Source organism: Acipenser ruthenus, chromosome 21, assembly GCF_902713425.1.
Source record: "Acipenser ruthenus chromosome 21, fAciRut3.2 maternal haplotype, whole genome shotgun sequence".
Lineage (NCBI taxonomy): Eukaryota > Metazoa > Chordata > Actinopteri > Acipenseriformes > Acipenseridae > Acipenser > Acipenser ruthenus.
In genome coordinates, this window is record NC_081209.1 from 10,735,887 (window position 1) to 10,747,272 (window position 11,386).

The following is an 11,386-nucleotide window of genomic DNA, read 5'->3' on the forward strand; positions in this document are numbered from 1 at the left end:
CCCCACAAAAAAAAAAAAGCCACTATTTCTCCAGTGCCCCTGGTGGCTATCTGCCCAGTACAGATTAATGCCCAATCAAACTTAGCCCAGCTTTACTGGTTTTGTAGAAGTAACTTTCACTTAATGCTAAATGTAAATTTACTAAACTAAAATGACAGAAGCCCTGTACCAATCCTGTTACGCAAGGGGAGCAATTATCCGGCAGAAAGATGTTGGATGCATGAAAACAAAAACGTTACTCGGTGGCAGAAATCACAGGACAGGAGAGGGTCTTTATGTAGCCATTTTATTTTGCAACATACAAGAAATCAGAATTGCCTTGCTGGCGAGCTGCTGGAAACCGTGCAAACTGCTGTGTGCATTTCATCAACGGGGACAGGAACGAGGAGGTCACTGCTGGACTTGGAGCAGAGTCTGGGATGACACCACACGCACATGTAGTAGCCCAGAGACAGGGCTCCCAGGACAGCCATCAGGAGCAGGGGAGCAGCCAGAACAGGCTGCCAGGCCAGAGCCTGCTGGGGCTCTGGGGGAGGAAGGGGTTAGCTACACTCTACAGTGCCCAGGAGCAGTTTCATGAGGGTCTGTTACTTTAGGACCTGCAGGGAAGCACACATGGGGCATGGGAGGGCAAGAGTGCCTAGTTCCACTATTAGAAAACATTAAGTTTAGTCAGTCTCCTAGGGTGAAGTTATGGTTATATGCCGTGGACTGGAATGGGTTTTGGCAGATATTGTACAATGCAGGTTAAGGCAACATGACTGCAAGGGAACCTGTAGTGTAAAAATGAAAGTTAATGCCATGCAAGCCAAATGCACACTGGATTGGAGACTTCAGTTTGAACTCACCCTCCAGTGACAGAGCAGGGCTTCTCTGGTAGAATTCCTGGCTTCCAGCAGACAGCTCTTCAGGAAGGATCCTCAGGGGTCCCAACACTGCAGTGTGTCTCAGCCCCTCTTCAGCTGCTCAGGAGAAAGGGAGCCTGGTTATAAAACGGGACCTGTTGCTTTACAGCAGGCAGTACCAGTCACTACACCAGGGGCAGGCCAAGAGGGTGCTGGATGAAAAACTACCCAAGAGAAGCAAAACTGATGGCAACAGGCCATTGAGCAGAGTACCAACAAGACAGCAAGCAGCCTCTGGTTGGGAGGGGGAATGGTTCTTTTGCAATACAGGCTCTGGCAGACCTATTTGAGCATCCTTTGTTGGTTGCCATCCAATTTAAGTCACTCACCATAGAAGTTAAATTTAAAACCATACAAAAAACTACACACCACCTGTGTAAGCTATATAGAAAGAGTAGAATTCGTACCCGTGTCCCTCCTCTTCCTCAGATTGCAGTTTGAGGTACAGCAGCTGCACACAGAGCTCCGACCAGGGTTATCCAGGAGCTCCCAGCTGGAACACAAGAGCAGGACACTGAACCTAAAGACACTGCAACAGACTTCTACACAGAGCAGTATAATGGGGTCATTGAGCTGGGCAGGGTCCCAGGCCAGCAAGTGGCAATGGATATAGACCTAGGAAATAATTTGATAAAAAGGAACACTAATAAAACCAACAACATTTGCTCTAGAAACCAAATTGTTTACAAAAAGGTTATGCACATTACAAGCACCACATCAGATACTGAAAGAATTCATTAAACAAGTAGAGAATCTTGGTAACTAGCTGCCCTGAGACTTCCAATACAACACAGATTAACCCATCAAATACTCACATCTGTATTCAGTTGTGTAAACCTGAAGGCCTGGACAACCAGATGGATCACAGAGGTCTGGACTCTGGGCAGAAACCTGGAGTTGCCAGCCGGTCCGTCTACTTCCTGTGTTCCAGGGAGACTTCCTGTACAAAATTACATTCCAACCCTTTGTGTGCACTAGTGGAAAGTTTGAACTTAACTTGGGGCTGGTTTCCACAAATCATGGACAGCTTACCTAAATTAAAGCCCAGCTACAATCTATGCCTTCCCAGTTTAGTTCAGCTGAGCTTTTGCCATGTTCACAAAGCTGACCATTCAACACCCATTCCTAAATCCAAGCAGGACTGTGCTCCCAAGTGCTAAACATTCAGATTTAAATGTTGCCTTTACTACACAGCTTGCAGTGAATATCTACCCGTGGTTGGTGATGAGCGGGTAGGTCTGGCTTGAAGGGCTCAGCTCTGGAGTGCTGGCAGCAACACACTCTTCCATGTAGACCATCAGCGACATGTGGAATTGCTGCTTCACTGCAGCCGCGATGTTGATGGGGGACCCCAGGAAGAACAGACTGGAAGTGTGTGGGGCTGAGAAGTCACAAAGGAGAGGAGCATGAGAACAGAAACCCACCCAACTCATCTCACTAGCCAGCGCAGAGCAGCGCAGCATTGACCAGCACCAGAGAAATAGATCAAAATATTGTTCTACTTGACTAGAGGAAGTGACCCAATGAGCACCACAGGCTGCTCCCCCTGCCAGGTTAGGGTTGCACTGGACACCTTTCTAAGCCAATAGACCAAGTGTTCATTGCAGGACAGCAAACTCACCATTCATAATCCCCATGGTAAACTCCAGCTTCCCAAACCCAGAGGCATCCCCAAGTGCAGGGTTATACACTGGAGGAGTCCAGCCAGCAGGTCTGGAGAAGACAGGTAGAAAGCTTTAGTTAGAACAGCAACACACCAAAACAATTTGCATTCAACAGAAGACACTGAATTGTAAACAGTTTATTGGCAATATTTAATGCAAACTTACTCTTGCTGCCTTCACAGTAAGGAAGCTGGTCCAGAATTCCTAATGCAGTAAATCATTTGATTTCACAGAAATAACTTTCAGCGCCATAAAATGGGTCTTTAACTGCTCCCCATTAAAGGCAATAACTCGAAGTATATAAAATACAGTAAATAGATTTTGTGAAATTTAGTTCTAAAAAATAATCCACAAATTAGATACTGTTAAGTCAAGTGTCAGACATTATGCAATACTCAACTGAATGCATGAACAGCCCATAGGCTTAACACATCTTCACAGGAGTTACAGCATGTTTAAGCCAAGTCCAGCACTCACTTGGTATAGGTGCACACAATAGCCTGATTGAATGGAGTCTGGTAGAAGCCTCTCTGGGTGGGCTTGTAGGTCAGCACATTCATGTAACTGGTAACATTGGCAGTAACCTGGGCAAGACATGGATAAAAAAAAAAATCACTGTTGAAGACAGATTTAAAAACACTTGATCTGCAGTTCAAAAGGAAAGACAAACCATTAATCTTTAGAAAACTGGTTATAGTATACTATGTGAACAGCCCAAAAACGATGCATTTAGTTAAAAAAAAAACCCCGTAAATACTCAAGTCATTACTAATATACTGATACCAATACAACGTTTGTACCAAGTCATGTAGCGCATCCTAGCTTTAAAGACATTGTTAAACATACGTTTTAAAAAGCGTTGTTACAACTAACCAATATTGTATAAACCCTGCAAGAAAAAAAAGCTTCCGAATACAATGTGTATTTATACAAGCGTGTACAGTTTAATAAGGTGCAGTGCAATTTCATTTCGAATGCTTCTTACGTGAACCTAGCATACAAGCCCTTAGAAGCCACTTACCATGCGCATGAAGCGGCAGTCCAGCAGCCCGTACTGGAACAGCACCATGTTATTACCGGCGCTGCTGCTGGATGGAGGACAGGGTCCCAGCAGGAGGCCACTCATACTCACAGCTACAGTGGAAACGGGTTTGGAATAAAGCGGAATATGCAACCATTTTATTTTAAGTTTCATGTAATGCAAAGTTTTACCTTATAACTATGACTGATCTTTAAAATAGCCAAGTACGCACTACTAAGTGTTGCACAAGAGAACATCATATCTGGATATCAGTAAAACGAGTGCGTTAACACACCCACATTATGTACCGGTACAGTCAGTACTACCAAAACATAAGACAAAAAACACACTAACCCCACGAGTAGCCTACATTACTTTCCTGCGGTGCAGCAAACGGTACACAGCAACGCGCAAGCACAACACATATTGCCGTGTTAACACTCCAGGTTTCGTTGCACCGGCTATGCGTGAGTTCAAATTTAAGTTAGTTTTACAGCGCAACTATTTACTAACTTTAACAAATGACCTTATTAGAGGCTTCCCGTTTTTCAGATTGCTCAGGCGCAATCCGGTCAGACTGACTGGAGCATCATTAGTACACTATACCACACTGCGCTTGGTCAGACTGACTGGAGCATCATTAGTACAGTATACCACACTGCGCTCAGCTTTGTGTGGCGGCTGATACAAAACATAATGAACGACTATTAAAGAAAGGTGGTGGAATCACATTTACTGATTTTTAATACTAAATATAGTATATGATATTCTAAAATATGTACAATTCATAATTCAGCTATATTCACATTCAGAATGGCATTCAATATTTAGTACATTGTGGGTTTTAGTATTTATACAACTGTTAACACAAATATTCTGAAATAAATAAATAACATGGCAATGACATTCATTGCCCATTCTCAGACATTCTTTGTATATTTCAATATTTCTGAAGGTATGTATTTTGATAGGGAAATAATGTATTATACTGCCACTAAAACACACCATTTTATTATTCTAAAGTCCATACTTATGGACTAACCAACCTTAAAAGTAGCCCGTCTAAGCAAATGTAAAAATAATCAAATGAAAACATGTTTAAATGAAACAATGCTTTTCTACATTGAGGGATTTTGACTTCATTTGTAATTCTTGTCATTTAAAAAAAAAAAGTAGATTTTTCTCCTTATAGTGGACACATTAGTTTTGATCATTCTGCACTTGTCGAGGTTGTTATACAGCTTTTACTGCATAATAACGAGGGATTGTATGAACTATTTATCCATGTTTGTCCTGCAGTCCCATGCAATACAGTTCCATGTCTCACATCTGCGATCCTTTATTTCAGCAGACAGTGAAACAGGCCCTCCAACAGGAAACTGTTTGCTGCCATGGTTGCCCAACGCATCAGCACTGATTTTGGTGGCCAGTTTGATTCCTCTACAGTGCTGGACAGCAAAATGTAATTGGAATGCTTTAAGATGGGTAACTTCACACTCAAATTATTTTTCCAGTTGAAGGCTGTTGGAACAAATTATTGTTAAAATAGTGCGGTCTACAAATAAAGTAGTGCTTTTTTGTAGACATGAAAATAATTGAACCCAAAAGAAGCTATAATTTAATATTAGACTTAGTTATGCTAAATGTAATTTCCTAATCTCATCTTTAGTTGTCAAGTACAGATGTCAATCTTGGTGATTCATACCAAGTTTTAGGTTCAGACTTAGACAGAAAGTAAACATTTAGTTGGGACACCTTTACATTGTGGCAACCAGAAACTAAATAAATATTATCCAATAAAAAGTTAACTAGCTTAAACTGGTTGTCAAGAAACTAGTTTCATAAACCCAAGCTTTAGTGATCCTACAAAACTACTTTAGTTTATCTAGTTAGAATTATGGGAAGAACTGCCACTACACTGGTTTTTGTAAGGGTTTCTACAGAACCCATGTACCATGCCTTTTTATTGGAGAATAGTTTATTATTTTTATTGAAATATTTTATTATTTTTATTTTTTACTTTTGCTCAGACAGGCTTCTTTTAAGGTCAGTTATACCATAAGTATGGGCTTTAGAATCATAAAATAGTTCATTTTAGTGGCAGTATAATACATTATTTACCTATCAGTCAGAAATGTAGAAATATACAAAGCATGTATGAAATTGTGCAATGAACGTCACTGCCATAATTTTTATTTATTTATTTCAAAATATTTGTGTTAACAGTTGTCCAAATAGGCTACTGAAACCGGCAACGTATTAAATTCCATACTTGCCAACATTTGGAAACTGTTCAGCGGGACCCTTGTCCCCGGTGTGGCGGTGGGTCTTACGCATGATGCACGTGACCAGCATGGCAGTAAACACAGGCAAAAATGAAGCGTTCTTACCTTTGTATACCGGTAAGTTAGTGATCAGCAGATGTGTCAGCCACACGAAGAGCACAGCGTGTGGTTTTCTCTACCTCAACTGTGCAGAATACATGAATTTTTTTCTGTGTGTAAATATCGGGACTTTCTTCCTATGCATCGGGACGCGGGACATTTTCTAGGAAATCGGGACTGTCCCGACCGTATAGGGACTGTTGGCATGTATGAAATTCTGAATACAATTCTGAATATGAATATAGTTCAGTTATGGCAAAAATTCTATTTTAGAATATCATATACATATTTAGTATTATCCAGGGCGACTTACAATCGTAAGCAAAAACATTTCAAGCGTTACAATACAAGTAATACAATAAGAGCAAGAGTAATACAATAAGAGCAAGAATTCTTTAATTGTCGTTCATTATGTTTTGTATGAACGCACGTATAGACGGTGCAACGAAACCTGGAGTGTTAACAAGGCAATAAGGTCTGTCGAATTTTTTAATTGATGTTAACTGTTTAGTATTTTTTTCTCTTGGAATGTGCGTGATATACGCAGGCACCCGCGCAATGGCACGACTCGTCACACCTGTGTCAGTGGTCCACTCAGTGTAAATTGCCAAATCACTCGAATTAATGTCACTAGAAAAGCACCTGGACGGTATTGTTTGGTAGGTAACTGTTGGTTTGAAAGATGATGGCGGCGTTGTGGAAATGTGTCGTGTTTGCGCTTTGCTGTGTACCGTTTGCTGCACCACAGGAAGGTAATGTGGGCGACTGGCGGGGTTAGTGTGTTGTGTGCCTTCAGTTTCGTTAGTACTGACTGTACCGGTACATAATGTTGGTGTGTTAACAGACTCGTTTTATTGATATCCAGACATGGTATCTCCTTGTGCAACACTTAAAAGTGCGTACTTGGCTATGCAAAGATCATTCATAGTTACAAACGTTGTCCTTGTGTTACATGAAACCTAAATATTTGTGTGTTTTACTTTATTTTTAAACCTGTTTCCCCTGTAGCTGTGAGTACAGCCTGCGGCGTGGACTCGGTGGCTGTGAGGGTGTTGTTGGATTACTCTCGACCGGCGTTGCCTCTGGACCCGAGTGGCCTCCTGCTGGGACCCTGTCCTCCATCCAGCAGCAGCGCCGGTAATAACATGGTGGTGTTCCAGTACGGGCTGCTGGACTGCCGCTTTATGCGCATGGTAAGTGGCTTCTAACGGCTTGTATGAAGTGTTTGGGCTCAAATTACACTGTATTGCACAGAACATGCTTGTATATGCATTGTAATTTAATGAATTTTTCTGCAGTGATTATGCAATATTGGTTTTGGCTGTAATGGCTTTAAGTGTATATTTAATTGATGCTAGGATGTGCAGGACTAAATGATACAAATTTTGTATTGGCAGCTTTTGTAAGGGTAATGACTTGAGTATTTGCACTTTTTTTCCTTTAAACAAACTAAATGCATTGTCTTGGCTTTGGGCTGTTTGACAGGTGGTGTGTGTTGTAACACCAATCTTGTGGAGGTGTGTCTTGCCTTTTGAACTGCAGGTCAAGTGTTTAATCTCTGTTCAGTTTTTTTTAAATCCATGTCTTGCCCAGGTTACTGCCAATGTTACCAGTTATATGAATGTGCTGACCTACAAGCCCACCCAGAGAGGCTTCTACCAGACTCCATTCAATCAGGCTATTGTGTGCACCTATACCAAGTGAGTGCTGGACTTGGCTTAAACATGCTGTAACTCCTGTGAAGATGTGTTAAACCTTTGGGGTATTGAGTCATACATGTCTGCTTGACTTAATGGTATCTAATTTGTGGCTTTCCTTTTGAGAACTCTTTACAAAATCTTTTTTTTTTTTTTGTGCCTTTTTAATGGGGAGCAGTTATTTTAACCCATCTTATGGCACTGGAAGTAATCTGTGCAAAATAAAGTGATTTACTGCATTAGGAATTCTAGACCAGCTTCCTTGCTGTGAAGGCACCAAGAGTAAGTTTGCATTAAATATTGCCAATAAATTGTTTACAATTCAGTGTTCTGCTGAATGCAAATTGTTTTGGTGTGTTGCTGTTCTAACTAAAGCTTTCTACCGGTGTCTTCTCCAGACCTGCTGGCTGGACTCCTCCAGTGTATAACCCTGCACTTGGGGATGCCTATGGGTTTGGGAAGCTGGAGTTTACCATGGGGATTATGAATGGTGAGTTTGCTATCCTGCAATGTACACTTGGTCTATTGCTTTAGGAAGGTGTCCAGTGCAACACTAACCTGGCAGGGGAGCAGCCTTTGGTGTTCATTAGGTCACTTCAAGTCAAGTAGAAAATGTTTTAATTTCTCTGGTGCTGGTCAATGCTATTCTGTCCTGGCTAGTGAGATGAGTTGGGTGGGTTGCTGTTCTCATGCTCCTTTCCTTGATGTCTCAGATGACTTCTCAGCCCCACGCACCTCCAGTCTGTTCTTCCTGGGGTCCCCCATCAACATCGCGGCTGCAGTGAAGCAGCAATTCCACATGCCACTGATGGTCTACGTGGAAGAGTGTGTTGCTGCCAGCACTCCAGAGCTGAGCCCTTCAAGCCAGACCTACACACTGATCACCAACCACGGGTAGATATTCACTGCAAGCTGTATAGTAAAGGCACAATTTTAAATCTGAATGTTTAACACTTGGGAGCACAGTAGTCCTGTTTTAAATTAGGAAGGCGTTGAATGGTCAGCTTTGTGAACATGGCAAAAGCTCAGCTGAACTACTGTCCATGCTGGGAATGCGCAGATTGTAGTTTCAAATGGACTGGTTCTTTATCTAGTTTCTAACTGGTTCACAGACCCTAATCTATCTTTAGGGAAGATGAATAACATGATTGGTGTTAACGAGGGTCTGTGAAACCAGCCCCAGTTTAAGTTCAAACTTTCCACAAGTGTAGTCTTGTGCACACGACTAGGGTTGGAATGGTAATTTGTACAGGAAGTCTCATTGGAAGTCTTGCTCACTACTTCCAGTGGTTGTCTGATTGTCCCCAGTCCTGGTGAGTGCCTCCCCCTGCTCAGTGCTTGTGTTTCTCCTTGCAGATGCTTTGTAGACGGCCAGGCTGGTAATTCCAGGTTTCTGCCCAGAGTCCAGACCTCTGAGATCCGTCTGGTTGTCCAGGCCTTCAGGTTTACACAACTGAATACAGATGTGAGTATCTGATGGGTTAATGGTGGATTGTATTGGAGGGCACAGGGCAGCTAGTTAACAAGACAACACGTATCTGAAGCTGTGCTTGTGGTGTGTAATACTTTTGCAAGGACAATTCAGAGCTGGTAATAAGATGGTGGCAGTTCGAGCAATTTTAATGTCTGGGAGTTTTATTTTAAATCCGTTATCCTAGGTGTATATCCATTGCCGCTTGCTGGCTTGGGACCCTGCCCAGCTCAATGACCCCACCAAGAAAGCCTGTTCATTCAACCAGAGAACCAGGAGGTAAGGACTGGACCCTGCTGAGGCTGCTGTCTGTGCAAGGCTGTGAGGTCCAGTTAACCAACACTAGTCACCCAGGACTATTAATTTCTTAGATGCCGTTATCCAGGGCGACTTACAACTGTTACAAGATATCACATAATTTTTATATACAATTACCCATTTATACAGTTGGGGGTTTTTACTGGAGCAATCTAGGTAAAGTACCTTGCTCAAGGGTACAGCAGCAGTGTCCTCCACTGGGGATTGAACCCACGACCCTCTGGTCCAGAGCCTGAACCACTCTATTCTGTTGTGTGGAGAATTGACATGTGTTCTCACTGTTGGGTAATGGTGTGCATGTCCCTAGGGCAGGGTTTCCCCAGTTCTGGTCCTGAGATTCCCCATGTGTCTGGTTTTCATTTCAATGGAGTTCTGAATTACTTAATTGAACAATTCATTGGCTTAATTAGGCCTTTGTAATTTTGTTTAAGCAGTTGGAGATTTCAAGTTAACTATACAATTTTAAAAGTAATTTAATTAACTTTTTAGCAGATGAGAACAATAAGGGTCTAAGCACATTGTTTCAATTAAGGGTTTGACTTAAATTGAGACACTGCAGACACAGGGGTCCCCCAGGACCAGGATTGTGGGAGGAAACCCTGCCCTAGGGAACTACTTGTGCATCCTAAACAAACCTGGTTGTTGTGGGAATTTCTGTGCGTACAGTTCACTCCTGCATTTTTACCTTCATGTAGTGGGTGTAAAAATATGGCCAAATTGTACTGCTATCAAGTAGTGTATTGAAATGTCTTTGGGTTCAGTGTTCTGCTCGTGTTCCAGCTGGGAGCTCCTGGATAACCCTGGTCGGAGCTCTGCGTGCAGCTGCTGTACCGCCAAATGCAATTTCAGGAAGAGGAGGGACACGGGTACGAATTCTGCTATATCTCTGTAATGTAACTGCACAGGTAGCTCTGGGATGTTACTTGGTTTTATTTACAAGGGTGAGTGACTTTAAAATTATGGCATCTAGCAAAGGATGCTCGCATAGGGGTGCAGTGCTCCTCCCTCCCAACCAGAGCGTGTGCTTTGTCTTGGTGCTACTCTGCTCAATGACCTATAGGCAAATTGTTTTAACCAGCAACCCTACAGCCTGCCCCCTGCTGTAGTGACTGGTACTGCATAATGCATTGCTGTAAAGCAGCAGGGCCTGTTTGTAGCCAGGCTCCCTTTTCTCCCGAGCAGCTGAAGAGGGGCCGAGACACACTGCAGTGCTGGGACCCCTGAGGATCCTTCCTGAGGAACTGTCTGCTGGAAACCAGGAATTCTACCAGAGGAGCCCTGCTCTGTCACTGGAGGGTGAGTTCAGCCTGCGGTCTCCAATCCAGTGTCCACTTGGCTTCCTTGTCAATGGCTTGTATGGCTGTGACTTTATGTTTACAGTACAGGTTTCCCTGCAGCAGCGCTAAAGAATTTGGCATGTGGTGGTGGTGGTCTGTTTCTACCCAAACCTTAAAGTCCACAGCATAACTACAATTTTGCTGCATAAAGCTATTGCTAAACTTTAGTGTATTCTAGTATTGGAACATAGGGCCTTTGCCCACCCCTACTAACCATGTCCCGAGGTGTCCTTCTGCAGGCCTGAAAGTAACACACTCCTGTTTGATTCTGCCCCTGGGTACTGGAGACAATGGCTGTACTGGGAGCACTTCCTGTTCCTAACCCCTTTTCTCCTGCTCTCTTCTCCCCCAGAGCCCCAGCAGGTTCTGGCCTGGCTGCCTGTCCTGGCTGCTCCCCTGCTCCTGATGGCTGTCTTGGGAGCCCTGTCTCTGGGCTACTACATGTGCATGTGGCATCATCCCAGACTCTGCTCCAAGTCCAGCAGTGAGCGCCTTCATTCCTGTGCCCACTGAAATGCAGTTGGCATGGTTTCTAGCTTGCCAGCACAGAAATTGATTTGTATGTTGCAAAATAAAATGTCTTCATAGA

General features: G+C 43.0%; 1 protein-coding gene and 1 pseudogene across 2 annotated transcripts; one reads left to right on the plus strand and one right to left on the minus strand.

The window, feature by feature from the left end:
* Positions 1 to 308: 308 nt before the first annotated feature.
* On the minus strand, positions 309 to 3,695 carry LOC117428289 (uncharacterized; annotated as a pseudogene).
* A 2,923-nt stretch (positions 3,696 to 6,618) lies between these two features.
* On the plus strand, positions 6,619 to 11,386 carry LOC131699073 (zona pellucida sperm-binding protein 3-like). Of its 2 annotated transcripts, none has more exons than XM_058994806.1 (10): positions 6,619 to 6,726; positions 6,983 to 7,167; positions 7,541 to 7,674; positions 8,070 to 8,161; positions 8,385 to 8,565; positions 9,028 to 9,136; positions 9,330 to 9,421; positions 10,241 to 10,326; positions 10,643 to 10,756; positions 11,150 to 11,386. In XM_058994806.1, the coding sequence occupies exons 1-10, from the start codon at positions 6,657 to 6,659 to the stop codon at positions 11,308 to 11,310; spliced, it is 1,224 nt and encodes a 407-aa protein (XP_058850789.1). In that variant the 5' UTR covers positions 6,619 to 6,656; the 3' UTR covers positions 11,311 to 11,386. The 2 variants fall into 2 exon arrangements, with proteins under 2 accessions (XP_058850789.1, XP_058850790.1); XM_058994807.1 differs by having other exon boundaries at positions 7,568 to 7,674.

What these genes read in the sequence shown, in the direction of transcription:
- LOC131699073 (XM_058994806.1), top strand. Translation starts at nt 6,657, where the DNA reads ATGATGGCGGCGTTGTGGAAATGTGTCGTGTTTGCGCTTTGCTGTGTA. An exon ending in GTTTGCTGCACCACAGGAAG is followed by an intron (nt 6,727 to 6,982) that starts GTAATGTGGGCG and finishes TTTCCCCTGTAG; the next exon opens with CTGTGAGTACAGCCTGCGGC. An exon ending in CAGGAAGAGGAGGGACACGG is followed by an intron (nt 10,327 to 10,642) that starts GTACGAATTCTG and finishes TCTCCCGAGCAG; the next exon opens with CTGAAGAGGGGCCGAGACAC.